The sequence below is a fragment of the Aphis gossypii genome, chromosome X, assembly GCF_020184175.1.
Source record: "Aphis gossypii isolate Hap1 chromosome X, ASM2018417v2, whole genome shotgun sequence".
In the NCBI taxonomy this organism is placed as follows: Eukaryota; Metazoa; Arthropoda; class Insecta; order Hemiptera; family Aphididae; genus Aphis; species Aphis gossypii.
Genome location: NC_065533.1, coordinates 29766254 through 29790103, shown reverse-complemented (window position 1 = coordinate 29790103; position 23850 = coordinate 29766254). Strand labels below are relative to the sequence as shown.

The 23850-nt window shown below is 35.5% G+C and overlaps 1 protein-coding gene across 1 annotated transcript in view; it reads right to left on the bottom strand.

The window, feature by feature from the left end:
• Positions 1 to 17482, bottom strand: part of LOC114132230 (segmentation polarity homeobox protein engrailed-like) — a 36983-nt gene extending 19501 nt beyond the window's left edge. The window contains exon 1 of the mRNA XM_050205731.1: positions 15432 to 17482. Within this exon, the coding sequence (XP_050061688.1) occupies positions 15432 to 17169 (1738 nt within the window). The 5' untranslated portion in view covers positions 17170 to 17482. The remainder of the gene's footprint in view (positions 1 to 15431) is intronic.
• Positions 17483 to 23850: the final 6368 nt, after the last annotated feature.

The following is a 23850-nucleotide window of genomic DNA, read 5'->3' as shown; positions in this document are numbered from 1 at the left end:
ATTTAGAAGTGATTATACTTTGTTTGCGTTATAATTTTGTCTCGAGTCTAAAAATATGTCGTAAAAATAAGTTTAAAAAGTTGACCTCGCAAATGTAATTCTAAGAGCATTCCCAGTGATTCATTTTAATTATAGATTAAATTTTGAAAAGGGATCTCTCTACACGTGGGTTTTTCGATGAACCCCGTCAGTATGAGACACTATACCATCGTCCCGGTATTCAATTAACAAAACAGTGTTCTGTTTAAAACAGAACACGGGATTGGGCAGCATTTAATAATATAATTTGAATTAAATACTTAATCCGCCAATCTTATATAATTTTTGCCACACCACTCATACTCAAAATAAAATTTTTTACCAAATTGTACCTATGTTTATTGTTAAAAATAAAAAGAAAAAAATGATGAAATATTATAATTAATGTTTTTGCTATGTGCATTTTATGGGGGCCATTCTGTAAATACGGGACCGCTATAGTCAGCCAAATCTTTCGCTTAAATTGGCCGTTGTTCACAACAACTGTGCATGTTATATACTCTACTTATACATTCATCCGAATAATAAAATTATGGATAGAACGGTTTTACCTAAATATAAATTTCAACACTACGTCGCGTACACAAGTTTATAAGTCTAAGTACACCACGTTGGCATATAATACGGCTTATGTAAATGTTTTAAAATGTAAATCGACAAAGACCAGGGGTGCGTGCTTACGTTATTAACAATAAGGCGGACGTGCACGTCATCGTAATATTATTATTATTATATACAGTGTGAACCAATTAACGTCGTCATGCTAAGCTAATTTCGATAGATAATAATGTTTTAAAAGTTTCAAGTGTTCATCGTACAAAGTGCATTGTTTTATTTTAACGTATAGGACTTCAAAAAAAAAAATAATACAAAAAAATACACTCGTTATATTAAAAAAAAAAGAAATTGTATCTATTAACCATATAATATATCAGTTAATACATGCTATTATATATATAATCGATATTTATCGGCAATAACAATTAGTGTATGAGTAAAAAGTACCAATGTGAAATAACGAAGTTTGCAATCGTTGTACTATGTATAGTGAAGGAGGAGTTGTCTCGAAAATAATTTGCTTATTCGACTACACAGATATAGCTGCAGTAGCCGATAATTGTTTACACCTGCAGACACTGACAAATTAACCTAGTATGGTAATTAGTAATGACTAATAATTGGCGTGTCAACCACCTTATCAAAACTGTGGCTTGGACCAGCTGGTTTTGTGAACTGAGGTCTGACAGTGTTAAAGTCAGGGAAAATAGAAAACTAAAACCTCAAGGATGAGAGGCAGATATATATATAATAATATAGGTTTTCACGAAGAAAGAAAACACAAACTACCGCGGCGCTTTCGTGTTGGAAAATGACGATATCAGGCTGTGTATGGATTTATTTTTTGATAATCGAAATAATTTACTGGGAAAACGAGCGAGGCGCGTTAAATGGATATCCCACATACATCATCGTATTATATTATAATAACGGGCGGGAAGCAAAAGCGTCAGGCGTTATAATGTGCACGGCGGCGTGAAAGGGTCACGATGTGGGCGGTAAAAGGGGGACGCGAAAAGGCTTATCTACGGCGCACGCATAAAGTTTGTTCGCCAAAAGCAGCCTTTGCGGTCGTCTGCACACACAGCGATATATTACGTCGTGTTATATATTATTATATGCAAAGTACATCGTGCGGCAAACGTCCGTAGTCGGCCGGTGTACATAATGTATATTACTGTCGTTAGTATAATAATATTATGTTTATGGTTTTCGTCAACGGTTTTATTTTTACAAATTAATACTTTCGCCATACGATTTCGGGGAAATTCAGAAACTACAGATTCAGTTTCGAAACTATTACAATTGTGAATTATTAAATTCGTTGTCGTGAATTAGTATTATATATAATACACACCATTTGAAACAACAACAGAATTGTAGAGCCGACAGAGGGTTTTAGGAGATTTTACAAGGTCAATACTAGGCGAGAAAGTTGAAATTGATGGGAATATAATATTATCCGTTTATGATTTTTTTTTTTGTGTTGTTGTTCCAATCGGAGGTATAACGCTGCAGTTAAGTATACTTTTTACGCGCAGCACGTTTAATATTTCTCATTGCACGATTTGGGTTCTGTGAGCTGACAGAACTTTTTTGTATCGATATCGCATGCGGTTTGTTTTTGAAGAACTTAGTTAGCTTTTGGCTTATACTTTTATTAAACGTACAATAATATTCGCGCTGCAATAACAACCGTTACGAGCGGGGTGTATGTCTGCACACGCACACGTCGGGTGGGCGTATTATAAATTGGCATCATATAATGTTATATAGGACGCGTCTCGTATATATAATAACTACATAATATGATAATTTATAACGACGATGAACTGTGTATAATATGTGTTGTAAATTATAATACACACACGCCCGTATTGTATCTATATATGGTTATATTATACGCGTTTAGAGGGAGCGTTTCGCGTCACGAAAATTCCTCGGCCATCGCGTATATAATAATATTGTGTATTATTAGGTACATATACCACGGTTACAATAATGTTCGCTTTTGGACAGAGACCCCCGGTCGTTAGGTTTACACCGCTGTAGTAGTTGTTGTATATACACCGCGATCGATTCAAAACGAAATAATCGCGTGTTCACTCGTTTTTCTTCCGAAAAACAACGACGCCGTACTGCACGAAATATATACCGAAAAGTAATTTTGTTAATGCGCATATAATGTATTACTTCGGGTACTTTTCCGCTATCGAACTCCGCACAGTCGACTCTTCGGTATAGGTCCCTGCTGCTAATGTGTGCTCCACTATAGCTGGATTGAAAACGTCAAATTTTCACGATCGACCTGCGCAAAGCCGATACCACACGATTCTATTACGATATCGTACTCTGCACGTGTCAGGGCGTTTCGATATACGTATATTTCAATTTAAAAAATCGCCGACTGCGATACGGCTCTTTTTGATCGGTGCACAAGTCATACTTTCCGCGTGCAAAGATGAAAAAGTGCGATACGATTTACACGATGTACTTCATATAAACGCGCGGCGAGCAGGTCACGATATTATATATTTGTATAGTTAGTAGGTATATAATGAGTTGTGTTTATGATTACCTATAAATTATAATATTATAAACATGTCGTAATTTTGCGTAGGTACTTAATACCTACAGAGTCGCGGTAGTACATCGTTTACGCTTCATTATATTGTTTGTTCTGATCTATCGACGATTAATCGATTTTTGAGTCATGCATCGCCGAAATTGTAAGTTGTTTCCTAAATTTGAAGCTAATTATTATTAATCAATTTTCAAATAACGTGTAAGTTTGTCTGCTTAAATATATTATATATTATTAGTGATATTATTTAAACTTGTTAATATTTGTATACCTTTATCTATGTATTGTTTCATATGCGTTGAACGATAATCGGCGATACAGTATTATCTATGAATGTATCATATATTCGACGACTTACACGGTGCAGTCACTTTTCGTATAATTATATCTATATAACAGAGTATACTCTTTATATCCAACTTATACGCCGACAAACAGTATTATTATACAATAATACATATAAATACCTAACTCGCATGCATTAAATAAGTCTGGTACACACGTCTATTAATACACATATGTGCGTATATATAAAACCTACTCTCCGCGGGGTAGTGCATATATACAGCTGGTTACCCGTGTATTAAATGGCCGTGGTTTGTATAGTTATTCTATACAAATGCAAAAACGGCCATTAGAAGAAATAAAATAAAAATTACACGAGCTCATAATAAACGTTTAGGTATATAATAATACATGCGTATAATATATGTATAATATTATACTTTTGCCCATGTCCGTATATAATATTGTTGTATCGGTCGGTACCTATACACAATAATAATATGGACTGTAATATTCTCCCTTTGTAAGACGCGCGATCGGTATACCTAGGTATATATAATATATATTATAACGCATAGATTTTTTTATTATTGTTATTATTATTATTTTCTTTTGTTTCTCGTGATCGCTTTTTAGAGTTCGCTGCCATTATTATTATTACTATTATTGTTATTACAGATAGGTACCTAAGCAGTACATAGGTATATGCGCTCGCGTACCTACTACTACTATATTATATAATTCTACCTACATATATCTACAATTATATGTACATTATTATAATAAACGTACGTGTACATATATATTATAGACGACGCGACCAGTACTAATGCGATGTATATTAAGATAATGTAGGTATCTGCTGTGTATATATATGTGTGTACACACGTATACCAATACCCATAGAGTATTATTATTATTTTATAAACTGACATTAAAATAAGATCTCTACGGAGATTTGCCTGTTCGTATACCTAAATACCTACATTATATTTATATGCACATACTGTAAATAGTCTGTTGTATCATCCGATCGGCCTGTGCATATGCTTACATATATTATTAAGGCGCAAGTGCACGCGGATGAATTATTATCGTTATTATAAGAAGCGCATTCTCTCTAATACGAACTCAAAAGACAATATTATAATAATATAGGTAGAAATAAAGTGTGGTCGTCGCCCGTATAATTGCAGTGGTAATCATTACCAATATATGATGAGTTTATAATATCATTTCGACACTGCCGAAAATTAAGAGTTAAAATACACAATAATCACTAGCTATACATAATATAGGTACCTGATATATGTATTGTAAATAAACTGTGATTATATCTATCAAAAAATATGACCTATGTCCTTTAATAAGTACCTAACACTAAATCGTGTATACACACAATGCCATGATTGTCATATTATGTACATTTTTGGTTGGAAAAAAACTTAGATAAATTAACGCGGGTCATGCTTTTAGCCAATTTAAGTATACATAATTAATGTTTTTGAATCGTTAAACATGATTACATAACGGTAATTTGTAAATTTATGATTCTCAAATATATAAACCATAATATAATAAATATCAAGATAGAAAACAAACAATAAAAATATAATGGAGTAGCTAATGCGGTGCCACGCAAGTGTGCAAACAAAATAAAATCACCCAACAGACCCTAACGGTTTCCCACACTTTCGATGTGATATTATTATCTATTTATCGAGTTATTACTTGTGGTGTGAACGTAATATTATATGGACCTAATAATGTACAATGGGAGTTATGAATAATTGACTCCGTGGATATATGTGCAGACGATTAAATGGTTATGGTGTATATATAGCACGACAAGTGCAGTAAAACAAAACCATATAAAGTGTTTACACAAATCGTTTATGTAAAATTGAAGTGAGGGGAATGAGAGATTTGCGAGGCACGTGCAGGGGTTCATTGTGAAATCATAAATGGTTTGAGACGGAAAGTGGAATTGAAAAGGGAGCAGCGAGACTTGGGTTATCAGCATGGGACTTTAAAATCGATTTGACCAACGAGGGACTACTGTCGTCGATAAACATAATACACTAAAAGCGTATCTCTTAAAAGTATTAATACACTTATTTAATATAAAGATGGGCTGTAAAAAAATTATGTATTTTAAAAATCAAAAACAACAACATGGGTTGTTAGAGATAGCTAATTAAATGAAATGAAATTAGTTATTGTAGGACCACACAGAACAACAGAACATAGTAAGCATATATGGTACAAATTTGAAATTCGACGACCAAACGACTCCGTAGCCAAAATCGTCCGTTCTACTGCTCAAAAGCATGTAAGATTTTCATGGTTACAGCATATGCGTATTATTTCTATAACGTTGATAGGTAGGTACGACATTGCAATATTATCGTACCGTAAATATTTAATCAATTTAATTGTACGATTCAATTTATTTATACACGTTTACGGTTGTGCGGAACTTGACGAAGTCGGATTTTCGTCGAGTCTTGTTTTCAGCAGTTTCATAAGAAAAACACGTCCAGGAATACTACGAGAAGCGTAAAACCGTAAAAAATTATTCGTCGCGCAATCGCAGTGTTGTGTTCGCGTACTTATAGGTACAATATTTTCAACCGCGAAGCAAAACGGAACACAACTATAGGTACCTATAAACAGAGATAGATTAATGTTGACCCGGCCAAAGTCGTGTAACGCAGCCATATATACCTAAGTATATAATATCTATTATGCTATCCGTATATGAATAAATAATATCGAGTAAACCGCGGTCGTGGTTGTGCGCGCGTGGCTAAATAAAACAATCGGCCGGCCGACGCTGTGCGCGCGCGGTAATTGGGCGGTGAAACGGCAGCCGGCGAGAGACCGCGCGCGTTCGCGTTTTATCGATCATCGCGCTCGTCTCACACACACCCACGCACGCGCGCGTGCAAATAAAATGTATATATACGTTTATTCTATTATATTCCGTATCACGCCGACGCCGTTCGGTTATACGAATATAAACTTATATGTGCGTGTGCGTGCGAGTAAAGGTCTGACGGCGAGCCCCGCAAAATGGTTGTCCGCCGAACGATTATTCGCTCCGACGCGGAAATCGGCGAGAAAATTAAATCGCACGTATAAGGCGGTGTACCGCATCGCACAAAACTATGCGTTCGTACAAGTCCGCGAGACGTTATATTATGTTCGGTTTCGCAAATGCTGTTCGACAAAAAAAAAACAAACGTTCGTACACGTTCGATTATATGATAAATGACTTGCGTAAGAGCATATATATTTTAACTTTAAATTTCCAACTATACAGCCATCTTTTTTGTGAATAACCGTGGTATAAACGACAATATACAGCTGCGCCGCGTTGTATGCAGTGTCGCTCTTGCCGAGTCAATTTTTAAATTGTCTATTTCCCGCTTCTACATCTGATCGGACGCACTACGATATGATTATTATAGACACTTGTATAATAATATAACGTACAAAATCATTTATAGTTATATATATTACACTATATAGTATATATATGATGTCGACGATGTTGTCACCGTATCGATCTAATTAATTCCGAACTTTTACGCGAATGTGCAATCGTTTAAATTGCCCACGACGACGCATGCGACGCGCGGACGGGAAAAAAATTTAAAACGTTAGAAAAACGTTTTTCCCGTAAGTACGACGTAAATACCAAATCGTTGCGGCCTTACGTCAAATCACGAAATGAGGTCAGGAATAATGTACACGGTTCCACATTACACACACACACACATATATATATGTGATAAAAATGCCAAGAATTTCGAGAGACGAGAGCTACTTGAGATTATATTATAAGAACGATGTGAAATGCGACGTGTAACGTGGGTTTAATACCTTTATTGTTTATACACATCGTACTGTGATCTACAACAACAAAAAAAAAAAAAATCGTTCGTTTCCGACCACGAATTCTCGTTGACGATTTAATTTCTATTGATTTCAACGAATTTCTTACGCGTCATAATGTTAATTGATTTCACTGAAAACGTGGGTGACCTTTTAACAATATCGATGTATATGTATCACAATTATATGATAATTAACGTTGAAACGCTCTCGATTTAATTGTATACAATTATTTGCAGAATATTCGGGTGAAATAATGACGTGATCGTTGCAGCGCGACGGGGCACGCAGCGACCAGTGAGATATTTAAACATTTTAAACTTACATCACCTTATCTACTTGTTTTTAAATGAAATTAACTAATTTTAAATTCGAATTATGTGTAGTGTGTAAAACATTGTGATGTAAATATTTAATAATTATCATAAAGAATGTATAGACAAAACTATTAGGCTGACAGGTAAGTAGGTATAGGTACCTACACTTTTTTATTAAAACTGTAATGCTCAATGTTTTCAATTTTTAATTTTTATTTTCACACAGTTTTATTTAAATATTATTCAATCGTTGTATATTTAATAACAAAATAAACACATTTTTTTCTAAGAAATCACATCCAATCTTTTATAGGTTATTCACACAATTCTCCTTTTTTTATCTATTACAAATAGAACTTAGACTAAGTTAAAGTAAGTGAATATTCATGTTGTTATTTTTAAACGAAATGTATATTAATTAGATGAATTATTTAACGAACTATTTTTATTTAACATTAATTAAATACCATTTATAAATAACCGTATTTATGGTTTTTGTTTTCATATTTTATACAATTTTAAATTACGCGTTTATGTGTAGGGCTGCAGGCACAATAAGAATATATATATATGTATGGATAAATATATATTTTTTAATAGAGTTTTAAACTGTGAAACGTGTTTGAGCAGGTTCATTAAATATACCTCGGGTATTACATGGACAAATTCAATAACGGGTTCGGGAAACCAGCGGTTATCCGAAAAAAAATTAAGTAAAATAATTGTTACCCGAGAAAAACTGGTCCCGCTTTGAATAGCTGCATTAGTTTTTAAAATGCGTATTGCGTACAAAAATAGAGTACAACAAAGTGAACTGCGAAATCATTAAATTTGTTTTCATATATACGGTGTGTTATTTTTATACTATTCTGTATTTGTATTTTTTATATAGATGAATAAAAATAATTTTAGAACATATAAAAGTTTTTCGAAAATGTGTTTATTACAGGTAAATTGTATTTTAACTCACTTTAGTAGTAATATTTTAAAATTTGTTCTAACGATAACCACAAAGCCGTTTCAGGGGTAGCGACAATTATTCGCAGCATTATTATTATTTATTATTTACATCTCATTAGGTCCTTATTAAAACTGTAAGTTTTTATCTAGTATCTCAATTGTTAAACACAAAATAAAAATTTTTTTAAGTGATTTATTAACTGCTTTACGTACCTCTTTGCTTTAAATTATTTGTACATTTTACGTGTTTCAAAGTCTAATGTAAACTGTACAAAAGTGTTCGGCTATAAAAGGAAAAACAATTCCCTAGATACAATCAAGAATTCTAGTAAAACATAATCAACATTCAACATCATGCGAGTATGACCGAGTTGGAAAAGGATTCTATAATAACGGAGACGTCAAAAAAAAAAAAAATGTTAAAAACTAGAAATATGATTAAATGAAGAAAAAAACATTTGCAGATACATGTAGGATAATCAAATATTTAATTGATAGAAAATTAGTATTATCAGTTATTAAATTTATTTATTTCAATTTAACTATTTTATAAATTCATTAGATGCTCGAGAAGACAAAACTTTTTGTTATAGTCGAAAACCAAAAGGTCTGTACCTATAGATGATATGGCATATACATATAACTATAGAAGAATGTTCGATTGCTGCGTATTGACTCATAGCGTAGAAATAATAATTTTGACATTTTTTCCATCGACAACAAACGTGATACCGTCTCGATGATACGTGAACATATTGCAAATTTTACAACGATTTTGCAGTAGCCTATAACCAATGTATATTTATATAGTACAGGTATAAAATATAAGCTTATACCTATATTTATGATACGGGCGTTCTCCGAATAATAATCGTACGAGACCTGTGAAAAAACCGGTGTGAAAAGACACGCCAAATTTTTATTGTGAATTTACTCTGCACGTTGCTTATAAATAAATATACTATAAACGTATTAGGTATATAGAATCGACGGCAGTTCGTAAGTACATACCGAATTATTAATATCATTTTAACCGCAAAGATTATTTTAGAATCTCATACAAGGTTTATTCGTTTTTCGATTATAAAAGTATATCGCTTAAAGAAGTGCATAAACTGCATGTTTTTCCCCTCAAAAGTATCATATATAAATATGTTTAATGTAACCGACATTGTTAATAAATAAAAATACACAGACACACGTTTTAATTCGTTTTTGCCTTGGAAAATCGGAGAATCTGTACCTATTTTTGTGTGTGTAGGATTGTGACGAAAAAACATTAAAAAAAAAAAACGTTCTCAGGTAGAACGTGACGTGTATCGCTATTCCAAAAGTGTCGGACGAATTGCACGCAGTAGTTTTCTTATATTATGACTGCAGCTACACAATAGGACCACGAGGTTTAACCGCTACTAACCTAACCTGATCAATTCCGCATGCCGTAATACGCCGATTGATCCACACGTATATATACGACAGGCTCGGGTTCAACAAAGATTATAAAGTCAATTTTTTTTCAGGGGGACTGGGTGGTTTAAATCGAAAATATCATTATTTTTCAACAACACAGTACGAAAAACCGCTACGTGTGTGCGTGTGCACTGCAGTGGATGCACGTCAGCCGTCGAAACCGACTCGAAATATGTACATATACGCGGCTCCCCCCGCTGCGGTTTCGGCGACATAAGGCCCGTGCAATACACAATAACGACGTATACGAGCGAATGCGGAACGGGAAAAAAGATAAATAAAAAAAAAAAAAAAAAACCGCCATTGTCGTGAAATAATATAATAATATATTATTATATAGTATATAATAAAATCGTCTTTTGTCGCCGCCGATGTGGTGCCGCGCGCGCCGCCCGGGGACCATTATATACGTCGTTTGTGTGTTATTATTACAATCATTTATTTATCGCGATATTATATCATGTCATTATATTGTACATCATACAGTACAGCGTGTATACCGTCAGCGATGTGCGTACATGTGTTAAACACGATGCCGCCGCCGACGCCCACCCCTACCCAACCGAAACGAGGGGGTGTGGTGAGAAGCTGCGACGGAGATAATGTCAAAAAAAAAAAAAAACACGAGCGACTATTACGCGATTAGGGTGGTTTTGTACACACATACACACACATCTGTGCGAGAGCGTGAACGTTTGGGGATTTGTCCCGTGTACACATAACAGACGGAGATCGCATAAACCACCCCCGTAGTTTTTATGCACACATACGACAACATCGCGTATAATACAAAACCACAATCCGACGGCGTATATAATATAAACGATGGCTAATACATACGCGTATTATTGGGTATTTATTATATTATATATTATTGTGAAAATCAAACGCGTCGTCCTTTATAACAACACGCTGTACGCATATCTTCTTTTCTTTTCTTTTTTTTTTCTCATTTTCCATCTGTCTAATGAGATGAAACGTCAGCTATAAATATTCGAATCGCGTCTCTGCAGCAAAACGCAGTTACAATAAAATACACATTTCTGTCTAGTTATTTTAGTTTTTTTTTTTTTTTTTTACATTTAAGTTGACTTTTGGCGTATTATTGTTTTATGTAATTTTTTTTTTTTTCACAAAATACATTCTTAAACAATGGAATCTGAAATATTTGATAGTTCAACGTTTGTTTTTACGTCATCTGATCTTGTGATTTGTAACCTACATAACAAATTCATAGAATAAAACAAAATCATATAACCTATATATAATATAATGTAGGTACCGCTAAGTTTTTAAACTATTTTTTTTTCGAATTTCTTAGATAATTGTATGTGCTTATTTTGCTGTGTCTTGAATGCTGTTTAATAGTTTTAGTATTTAGTGCTACAATTTTAAGCCGACTAGTGTATACCCACATGTTATGCTGCGTAGAGTTGAGAGGGGGGGGGAAGGCAACCGAAATTTAGGTGGCGTGATTTATAAAATTCTCATTCTTTGTTTCACATATAAAATCAGGACACATTCGTCATTTTATGGTGATGGTTGATTATAATCTCGACCTCGTATAACTTTAAAAATTAATTATACCAAATAGATTTTGTGCAAGTATTGATTGTATGGTGGTGTCTCTTAAATAATATATTGCGCCATAGATGTCGTAAAAAATATAAACATTAAACGTGTATTGAGTATGTACATCATTCGATATTTTAAACATGCTCGAATAAATCTACCACGATCGTGTTATAACAAAACAACCTCAAATGTTAATAACAATCTTTGCAGTTTGCAATCTGTTTTCCTTGTAAAGGATTTGGCCACTATAGGGTTTCACAACGTATATATGTACTTAATCTCTAGTCTGTCATGTACTATAACACAAACAACTATCCCATAACATTGGGCAGACGATCTTCCGTTTGTTTTCATTATTCTTCTCGTTCTCTCTTCCATAACAATATAAAAATATAGATAAAATATACCTAAAACGGCTAATCGCTTTTTAATACTTTCTATAGATTTAAATGTCAATAAAGCTAACATTTCTAAATCCCTTATAGACAAACAATTTACCTCCATACAACTTCTCCTATTTGGTTAACAAATAATACACGTTTATATCGGTGTTTTAAATCACTTATATGTCACGTACAAAACAGTTTGTACGCTGGTTATTTTATCGAAATGTGCAGCAAGTCATCACAACTTATAATCTATATACCCATAAATGTAATAACAAAACATTAAAAACAAATCGAAAAACATTTAGGTAGGTCACACAGCCGTCGTTTTTGTTATAAAAATGTGTGTTTGTGCGTCATCACGCGTTTATTACGATATAGGGTCATAATCGAGTATATTATTACCTCCTGACATCGGTATTTAATTTATGGTCAGTGGCAGTTGATTAAGGGGTTACGTGATGCAACCTACATACGTGGTTCTGTATTGGAACACTACAAAGATTGTGCGCTATAGACGGTCATCTCAACCTCCGTACAAATGGTAATTAATTTGAACGCGCATATTTTCGTAATCATTATTGACCACCACGATATAATTAATAGTTATCCGACTAGAATATCCACGTCAGTATAGGTCTAATAGTATTTATTTTCATCACTATAGACAAACCAGTTTCAAAAAAAAAAAAAAAATTGTCACGAACAAATAATTTCGAGACACGGCAATGACAAGTCACGTGTTCGGGTGTTCCCAAAATTAAATATTATTTTTCAATTATCACACCCGTGGTGTATTGCGTGTACTTATATTACATTAAATAGATACAAGAATAGGTAGGTACATAAATATCGTGAATATTGTGCAGGGCCAAACGCGCGAATATCATTGTAATCTGCACGTTATTCAAAATGTACCAGAACCATATATACACTAAACTACCCGAGTATACCGTAATAGTATCTCATGCATTATTTCAGCACAGATGACGATTCGTTAAATCAAAAGTATTATACTATGAACAAGTTTTATAAGAGTCAAACGGCTGAAGATTATATATCCAACTGAAATGATGCTAAATGTACAGATACCGCTGCACAATAATATAATATGTTGTGTCGACGTATTATAGTTATATAGATATAATATTATGCTGTGCGTATAATATATATTAAAACTAATTATTTGATTAGCACGCTTCCCGTTTATTCGCATCATAATCGTGGTAAACCTAAGGACGAGCATATTAGTCAAATTTTAATCACGTTGACCAATATCTGCGATGGACCGTGATATCAGTTAATATTAAAGACCGATTAAAATATAATCATTTTTTTTTTTTTTTGATTCTTAAATTATTATGTCAAAGAACATGATATAAATGTATATAGTTATAAACTATTTGGCATTTTCAATTTGTCTATACAAACATAAAACAATTTTCTAGGGAGATATATTTTCTGGTTTACGGTTAAAATATTTGCGCACCGTATGTTTGCAGGGCGTTGAAAGTGTAAGAAAATCAGCGACGAGCCATACCAACACGTAGACTTTCAAGACGCGTTACAGATTATATCGTGGGTCACGGAACACCAGAGATTTTTCCATGTTAGGTTGGGGCTCACACACTGGAATACGATTTTTCTTCCCGACAATAACTCGAATCGATATCGGTAAGTGTACCTATTATATTATATATTATTATCATAATATTGCGTATGCGCATGACAATAATAATATGCGATAAACGTGTTCTAATATTATATTCTTGCGAAGTCGCCTCGAAAAACTACGGTGCCGATTATTGACATTGTAACTATTGAATATTATTTAAATACATATCATTGTCTTTTCGATTCTTTTAGAAAACGTAGAAATAATATTATTGCGAATTGTGTCTCGCGTGGAATGATGTCAGCACCGCTACAGAGCGGGGTCAAAACATTTTAAATACCTACGTTCATTGACATGCGTACATTAAATAATAGCTGAGCGTATTATTATTATTATTATTATAACTTTATAAGTAGGCAATGTGACTTTTACTTTTCGCCTACCATTGCGTAACGGCGCATGTTTCGCGGGCATAAAACGTTAAATGGCTGATTTATAATAATATATAATATAATAGGCGAACAACGGGAACAAAAACAATCGAACACACACTACACACACACACATACACACACACACACACAACACTCTGCGTGTGTATCGGTCGTATTTGTGGTAAAGCAGTCGTCAATCATTCGACGACGACAAGTGCAACGAATATATCATTACGAAAATCGGCTCGAGACACGAATGCGAAATATATTATATTAATGTATATAATTATATCATTATGCGCGTGTGTACCTGTATAGGCACAACACACCTACGCGTATCATATACATCGTGGACGTCTAAACATATAATAATAATATTATGCTGCAGCGTATATATAATATTATTATGCCAGTGCACATTACCTGTACAATCGTTAATCGCATTCAACGTGTGCGACAATTTAATATATCGTACGGCTGTATCAACGAGTATAATAATATTATGTATATATACGACGGCGGCGAATAGAGACGATTTTTTTTTTGTTGTTGATTTTTTTTTTAGTATTTATCCGCATAAATTATAATATAGGTATATTATATCGTACGCAGAAACGAACGGAATCGAAAATCGCGTGGATTACTTTTTTTTCTCGTGCGACGAATGACTTAATTTCTCGTATGTTAATTTATATATTTAAACGCTAATGACCCTATATATATATATGATATGCGCTTGTGTGTGTGTGTGTGTGTGTGTGTGAATATATAATGTGTAAATACACGATTATCGTACGACGTTTAGAGACGTTCGAATATATAATATGATACAGCCTATGCGCTTATAGCGAACGTAGGTATATTACGTACAATAGTAAAATAATAATATGTAATCATATAATGATCTGCGGTCTGTTCGGTCGATTAAATCGCGTTGAAAACGATTTCGCGCGTGCATAAATAACATATATATATAATATAATATAATTTACATAATTGAGCGACGGCGGCAATCTGGCTGCCAAGAATAGGCAAACGCAGACAGCGAAGAATATTATAGGTATATATAAAAAAAAAAAACATCGCAACTGCAGATGACGAGTTCATTATCACGTGCCTAACATCGTTTCGAGTAATATAGCCGTAAACCCGAGAACGACCTTTCCGGTACCGACCCGTACTTGGACAATTTATACCGCTTGCGCGTGCAAGTCTACAGCGTCGCTACAGATTGGAAAATCGAATTCGAACTCAAAGATGTACGTATTATACCTAATAGTAAAATGAAAACCGTTTTTGCGCACTTACCGGAAGACGGTCTGTCCGAGTACCGAGTGCAGTACACCCAGGCGGGCCACATCTCCTTGTCGTTGGACTGCTGGTCGCCGCTTCCGGTCGCGTCCGATCCCGCCGATTCCTGTTCGTTGCCCGAGTCGTCCGGTTTGTGGTGGTGGTCGTTCCGGCCGCCGTTCGCCGACTTGCTGTTGTCGCTGTCGTAGTTGTTGTTGTTGTTGTGGTTGATGACGGGCGAACACGCCGGCAACGGCTGCAGCTGGGCCGGTTTTCGCTTGTTGTTGACCTTTTCAACAGCGGTCGCGGGCCGTTTGGGTCCGACGGCCACGGCTTTGGGACGGGTCGGAGCGGGCCGATGCAGCGACGGAATGGACTGTTGGGAGTGTGGTTTGTTCTGTAGCAGAGCGTTAAAGTGCATTTTGGCCACGGAAGGCGGCGGCGGTGGCGGCGACGCGGACGACGGCCTGCCGTTGCGGTGGTGGTGATGGTGGTGGTGGTGCTGTGGCGGCAAAGGCTGGTGGTGTAAATGATGGTGGTGTTGCTGCTGCTGCTGCAGATGGTGATGGAGTTTGCTGCCGAATTCCGGTCTGAGGATGTTGTCGACGGAAAACGCCAACCGGAACGGACTCGGCGACCGGGGTGACGGCGAACGGTAGCTGCCGCAGTTCTTCGTGGTTCCGGCGCCGGCGGCCGTCGGGGGCCCGTACGACGACGACACGTCCGACGAACCGGAAGTGCTGGCGGGCCTGGAAACGTAACCGGTGCCCATGGTCGGCGGCTGCAGCAAAGACGGCTGTGGCGGTGGCGGCGGGGGCGGCGGTTGCAGCGGTTGGTGCGCCGCAGCCGACTGCACCACTTGCGACGTCGGCACCGCCGGACTGTGATGGTGGTGGAGGTGATGCTGCAGGTTCTGCTGTTGCCTCGCGAATTCGGCGTGCGGCGACTGCAAGCGGAGCGCCGCCGTGGTCGGCCGATCGTCGCCGCTCGTTTCCGGAGATCCGGCGCCGTTCGGGTGGTGCTGCTGCAGGTTGTGGTGTTGCATTTCCCGGAAATATTCGGCGGCGGCCGGCACGATCGGCAGGAAGTTGAACCGGTACATCCACGAGTTGAACGGAAACACGGGCGGCACGTGACCACCTGCACCGCCGGCCGCAGCCGCTGCGGCCGCGGCCATGGCCATCGTGTACTCGACCGCGACGGCGGCCGCCGCGGTGGACGGCGGCTGGAGCGGGCCGTGGTCGGCGGCGTGCTGTTGCTGCTGGTGGACCCATCGCGGCACGTCGGCCGCCGGTTGTTGGGTTTTCTGAACGGCGTTCGAAGACGGTTTCTTCCTGGCGGGCTGCTGCGGCAACGGCGGCGGCGGCGAAACGTGACGGTTATTGACGACGTGGAGCGGATCGGCCGCGGCCGCCGTCTTGTTCTGGAGCGGCGAACATATGCTCAGCGGCTTGCTGCAGGCCAACAGCGACGATTCCTCGACCGCGGCCTTCGGAGCTCGATTCTCGTCACCGTCCACGTCGTCGCGCACCGGACGGAACGCAGAGACCGCGACGTCCGCCGGCTGCTGCTGCTGCTGCTGCTGCTGCGGAGCTGACGTAGTCGTCATCGCGGTCGGCGGCGGTGGCGACGACGACGACGAAACCACTTCTTTGGTCTGGTCGCTGCAGTCGTCCAGCCCGGGCCGCCGGTTGTTGTCCGTCGGGCCGGGGCTCGAAGCGTTGTTCGGGCTGCAACGTTCCGTCTCCAGGGCCATGACCTGAAGCCCCGGATCCGTCGCGAAACGATAAAAGTCGACAATCGCGGGTTTGTACGACGATGCGATGTGTGTGTGACGGAGCCAAATCACAGCGATTTGACGTCGTCGACAATGCTTACGATGACGATAATAATAATAGTAATAATAATATTGATAATAATAGTAATATTATAAACGTTATTGTGGAATAATATTATGGCGGCGTTTGTCAGGCGGTTTCGCGGTCGGCCGCGCGTATTCCCGAAAAACGGCGGCTACGGAGGCGGCGTGCGACTCGTCTCCGCGGCTCGATCTGTTATAATCGTCGTCGTCGTCGGTACGAGTCTACCGGCGCGTCCGGTCGCCGGCGGCCGCGGCCGCGGCGCAGGCTCCGCCCGTCCGCCGTGCCATGGTTACGCGGGGCCGGCGGGCCAACGGGCGCGGCCGCCGGGCCACGCCCACCGGACCCGCCGCCCCGCGCTATTGGCCGGCCGATTGAGCTGTTCGTTCACCCCGCCACCGCCCCCGTCGCCCTGCGGCGCGCAGGACGACACCACTTCTCCGCGGCGCGTACATCTCTCTCACGCGCGCGCGCTCGCTATGCACACTGTTTTGTTGTTGTTGTTATTATTATTATTATTATTCTTTTCATGCTCTTCTGCTGCTCCTTCACCTCAACACCTCTCGTTCGACGCCGCCGCCGCCGCCGCCACTGCACAGCCGTCTCCTTTTCACAAATATATAGGTACGTGTGTGGGTAGTATTATATATAGGCATATATATATATATAAGGGATCCGCAAACGTCACGAATGTACCTACATAGAAGACAAAACGAGAAATGTAAATTAATGACTTGGAGTGTGCTGTAAATATATATATATTATACCTTCCACGTACACACACACACACATATATATTAACCGCGTTCGGAGAAATCGATCCGCCGTCGACAGACTCTAAATAAACATATTATTATTATTTACAGTGCGTGTAATGTTATGTATGGGGACCTGAGCCTCGGTAAAATAAATTAACCAGATTTCCGGATAGAACGCGAGATCCGATCGAACGACGACCGCCGACACTGCAGTGCGTTGCACACGCAGGTTTAATAAAAAATTTAGGTATCATGCGGGTAGTTAACGCACGGACGCGCGATGATATAACTCCGCGAAGCGATCGCTTGAACCTATAACCGTGTACCTAACCATCGGTACAACTTTAATATGCATTCGTATGCTAAACAAAACACTTGCAGTCGAAGAATAGTTAAATATGTTCATATACCTATATACTAAACACCCATTATTATACCATGCCAGTCTGAAGTTGTTGCAGTTCTACAAATAACTATATATCCATAATATCCCACAAAAGTCATGATTCGTTTTGAAAATTGTAATACCCGAACACCGTCATTGATAATCTTTTTTATAATTCTTTAATTGTTTCATTAAACTTAATTTTATATTCCAAAACAGTGATCCACAGTCATTTGCAACGTTATTCTCGTTGTGATCAATCGCCAGTCTTAAAATGTCTGGAGTTCTGGACGTCTCACCCCTGTATATATTATTTAAAAATCATATATATAAGTATAGGTACCCGTCACAATAATATATATTACTTACATATTATGAATAGCGGCCGGGCGGGCATCGTATAGGTTTAATACAAATGTTATAACTTAAGCCATATATTATATATATATATATATATGATAATATAATATATTATATAGACATGTATGCCATAAATCATATGATACAGTTATAATATATACGCATGTGTATAATAGTATAAAAAATATCTTGGGGTCTATACTGGAAAACTAATACAAATGCATATATGTATAAGGAACCCTCTAAATTGTATTCGACTGAAACTACGTTCAGCGGACAGAAATTAGTTGCATTCGAAATAATGTCGTCGAGTACGGTTAGGATATACGGTTGTCGTGTGAATCACAATATTGTATAAAGGTATATCTAAAATTGATTAATCGTCGGATATGTTTAGTTTAAACTAATGGAATTTTTGATTAATTAGTAATTATAAAAAAAAAAAAATAGGTATAATCTTGATCTTTGTAGATTATACGTCCACGTTAACAAATTATATACACTATTTTTTTTTTTTTTGATTTCATTATGTTAATTCAATTTCGTGAATATTAACAGTTGCTCTTTACATTTTGAGCGGTGTGATGAATGTATGTTTTTACAGAGATATGTGTTATTTTTGTTTTTTGTGTCTGTGTACAGCATAACTTGTTGAAATAATGCTTCAATTTCCAACTTCAGGGGTGATTTCCGGTGGAAAAGTGACGAATATCTTATAGGTACATTATAAGGTCAAAAGTAATTATAGGAATTTTCCAACAAAAAAAAAAAGTGACGGAAAAACGGGAATTTTTAAGTATAATCAGTTTTCGACAAAATCAATTTTTTTGTATATGATTATTGTAACTCAAGATTAGGTTTACTAACTAATCACTGTAAATACTTGAAATGTTGACCAAATGTTTATATTAGTTTTATCTATATATAGCGCTTCATAACATAAAGTCCAACGACAATGGTATAATATACCTACTAATATTGATAACTTATTAATCTTATATAAAAAATATTATATTTAAGTTACTAATAAAATCATTTATTTTATATTACAGCCTTCATAAACATCACATCAAGAATATTAGATACACTTGAAGAGATCCGTCTAGACGTCTAGTGGCTATAGATATATTATGTACAACCAGGGCCCCAACATACAATTTCGGGCCCCTGTAATAAATGTTTGGCCCTTTATAGAACTTCGAAAAATACAATTTACCATTTATATAACAATTATTTTTGGAATAATATTTGTTTTTTATTATACCAATTCAAATTCAATATTCATTGTTAAGATAGGACAATAGGTATCTGTCGGATTAGTTAGTAAGTTATAAAAAATCAAGATTGGTACAAATAATAGTAATCATAATACTATAAAACATTTAAAAAATAGTTTTTTTTTTAACGAATATTTATACATTCAAAATAATTTTAATTATATATATTTGTACATGTATTTATAGTTAGAAATATGTATACAATAATTAATATAATACGAGATAATGTAATAATAATAGGTAGGTACTAAGTACCCAACAATTTAATTAGGTATGCACGCCAACATGGTACTTCAATTTGGTTAACGCATATTATCCATACTACGTATAAGTAGGTTTAATACAATATTATTACACTGGTTTATTTAAGTGGCCCGGGACCATGGTTATCGGTAAAGCAAAAAATCAATTGAAACATAAACTCAACACGTCTATAGATCTCTGTATAAAACAGACTCGAGGTAGATACATATTATAGGTAGGTATATATTTATACTTATAGTACCTATACATATAATATTATATTCGACTCGCAGTATATTATACTTAGAATCGTATCGTAACAAGGGGAACCACCTAGCCAACCCATTATAATACTATACACACTTAATAATTGCATCGAACACGTAATACCTATATAATGCACAATACCTACTTAAATTATAATATTATATTATACTCATGCGGGTAAAACGTTATATTGTGCATTAATTGAGTAATTTTTTTGTCGCCCTGTTGCTCGAGTCGTATATAAACACAGTGGTTACATACGCAACATTATATTATATTATATATTATACATTCGTGTAGAAACACGATCACCGATCCGTTTTAATAAACTCGTCGAAATCCATAAATAGGCATTGCCCCGCGACGGTTATAATATACAATATATATACACTTTATTATTATTCCCGGTATGCACGGTATTTATACATATATTATAATACATTTCGGAGACGCATGATGTGCGTGACGTGGTTACCTGGGGCGAAAAATCGTTTAAAAAATTCATAAATAAAATAGTATTTTTATTTTTTGTTTATATTTTTTTAACGAGCAATAACATTATTTTCTCACACCGTACACATTACACTTGTGTACATCGTATACGCGTACATGATAAAAAATAATATACTTTAATATTATATATAGGTATACGCACACGCTCGTGATCGTATATGTTTTATATCTCACATTTCAATCGCATATCGTACTAGCATTATATAGATCCTACGACGGTGCAAAGACTTTGACAGTGTAATTATCGAACATTACGTATTCATCAAGTAGGTAATTTTATATATGGCTAATTATGAGTGAATATATTATAGCAACACGATGCGTATACAAGTTATAGGCTATAGGCACCTGTATAGTGTCGGCGGTGGGCAGAAAAAGAATTAAAAATTTAAATTGCTATTTCTTCGAAAATATTATATTTTTAACAAGGTATTAAAAAAAAAAAAAGAAAAAAAAGAAAAGATATTTGAATACACTTCACATAATACATATACGCCTATATATTATGCGTGTCTGATGGTATTTTAGAAAAATAAAACGTAACACTAATAAGCATATTATAATAATAATCGATATGGGCGAACGAAGACGAAGAAAAACCGGACGATAAAAATTATTGATAAATCAATTACTCAGTATATATGTTATTATTATTATTATTATTGTTACTGTTTTTCTTCGTAATAAAATAAAAATTTAATATTAAGTAATAACAAGGCAAGAAATTATAATAGCTGGTATATAGATGGGTATACCATATGGTAAGCTATTATACAACGCGACATTTCAATTACTACATAATATAATAGGTGTCATCTATATTAACAGCATATATAATGTTTTATGTACCTACCCATGTACGGTAGCGGTACCTATGACTGATTTCAAAACTATGTTTTTGTTATTAATTATAACTATATGGGTCCCATATAAGTAAAATTAATTAACAACAAATAGTACAGGTATAAATTATGTTATTTTTTACATATTATTTCCGGTTGAATAAATAGAAAACTGTGCGGAATACACTATAAAGTAGATCATCAATTTGTGTACAAATTACCTTAGACCAGTTCGGTCCATCATTATTATAGCTATCAGGCAAATGCTTTCGTAAAAGCTCCACCTACTATAAAAAAATACAACAAAATATTTAAATTCTTCAAAATACCCGATACCTATAGCGTACGATATATTATTTTTATTTCAACATAACCACACTGTAGATTCAATTCGAAAAATCGATATGTAAGTTTTACAGGAAAATTGCAATAAAAAAGCTACAAGTTCCATATTTATATGGCTAATAACAAAATTAATTTGAAGTGAACTTTAAATAGTGTGAGTACCGCATTAAAACATAAAGATATAAAATCAGTTGGAAATCCTATATATATGAATACCTATTGAAATAGGTTTCGGGGCTTTAAAATGTAATTTAAGTATATTAAATGTAATTTTTCCCCTTTTTAAATTATTAAAAACCCTCTGAATGGATGTATTTGTTTCTGTTTTTAAGTATTAAAAATAATTCTGAAATTTTTTATAGACAAAAACTAGCAACGTTGCATTCAATTTTCATCATATTCCTTTGAACAGAAAAAACTCGGTCTTCTAATCAAGATCTTGTAAGTCCGGCTTCTCGCAACCACAGCATATATAGCCCTAAAGGCCCTTCCGAGACCACTCCGGAAGACTGACAATAAGTTATAACGAAACTTTTTACAACGTTAACATTACATGATAATTATTGTTGGTTTGCTATATAAGTATATAACTCATTAGTAATGGACCCATTCTCTATACCGTATTAGTCACTCCCAATAACGAAATAATATTTTATGTTTTATAGTTCAATTTACGTATAATCGTAATTTAAATTATAAAAGTAAATTGGCATAAATGTCGAAACTTACAAATTTACGATTATAATCTTTCATTATTTACTTTTATCATCGTAATAATACAATTATAAAAAATTAAAATATACCTAACCTGCAGTAACCGCAGTGGCGTCATAATAATTAAAATTCATAAATATATTTCACTTCAAAATAATAAATAAAGAGTGGTCAAGTGAGTAACGCTCTGCTGTATAGTAGATCACTATAATTGATGTATTAAATTTGAATTCAATGAGAAGTATCATTGTATACAAAAAACGATCCTGAATGGAGATGATTTGTCGGCCTAGGATAAATTTTCTAGTGAGCGGTGAAAAAGGTGGTATACATGTTTTAACGTCCTGAATACCCCAAAATCTAAGTTCTTTTATAATAATTGTTAGCTAAACTTATGGAAATTATTGTATAATGTATTAAATTTTCAATTCTTAGCTACCTACTTAAACAAAAAAAAATTTATGAATTATACCTACAAAATAATTTGCAAATATTCATGATTTTGAGGAATTTTTGTTAATATTTTAAATTCAAATATTAATTAACAAATTAAAAAATTGTGCCTATGTATTCTTATAATTTTTGAATCACTATAAGATTAACTTATGTGAAACTTTGTATTAAATTTTTAAGTTTTTTTGAGCATCCATAATAATAATAGCATTTATATAATTATATGATTTATTTCTTTTTCATATTTCAGGAAAATAATGAAAACATAATACAGATTCGGCAAAAAAATTGTGGATTTGGAAGGTAATTATATTTTATATGTTTAGATCAAAATTATTATGAATTATGTTTTAATTGTTAAATAATATATTATAATATTTTCATTATCTTTTTTTATGTATATAAAAAAAATAAAGGCATT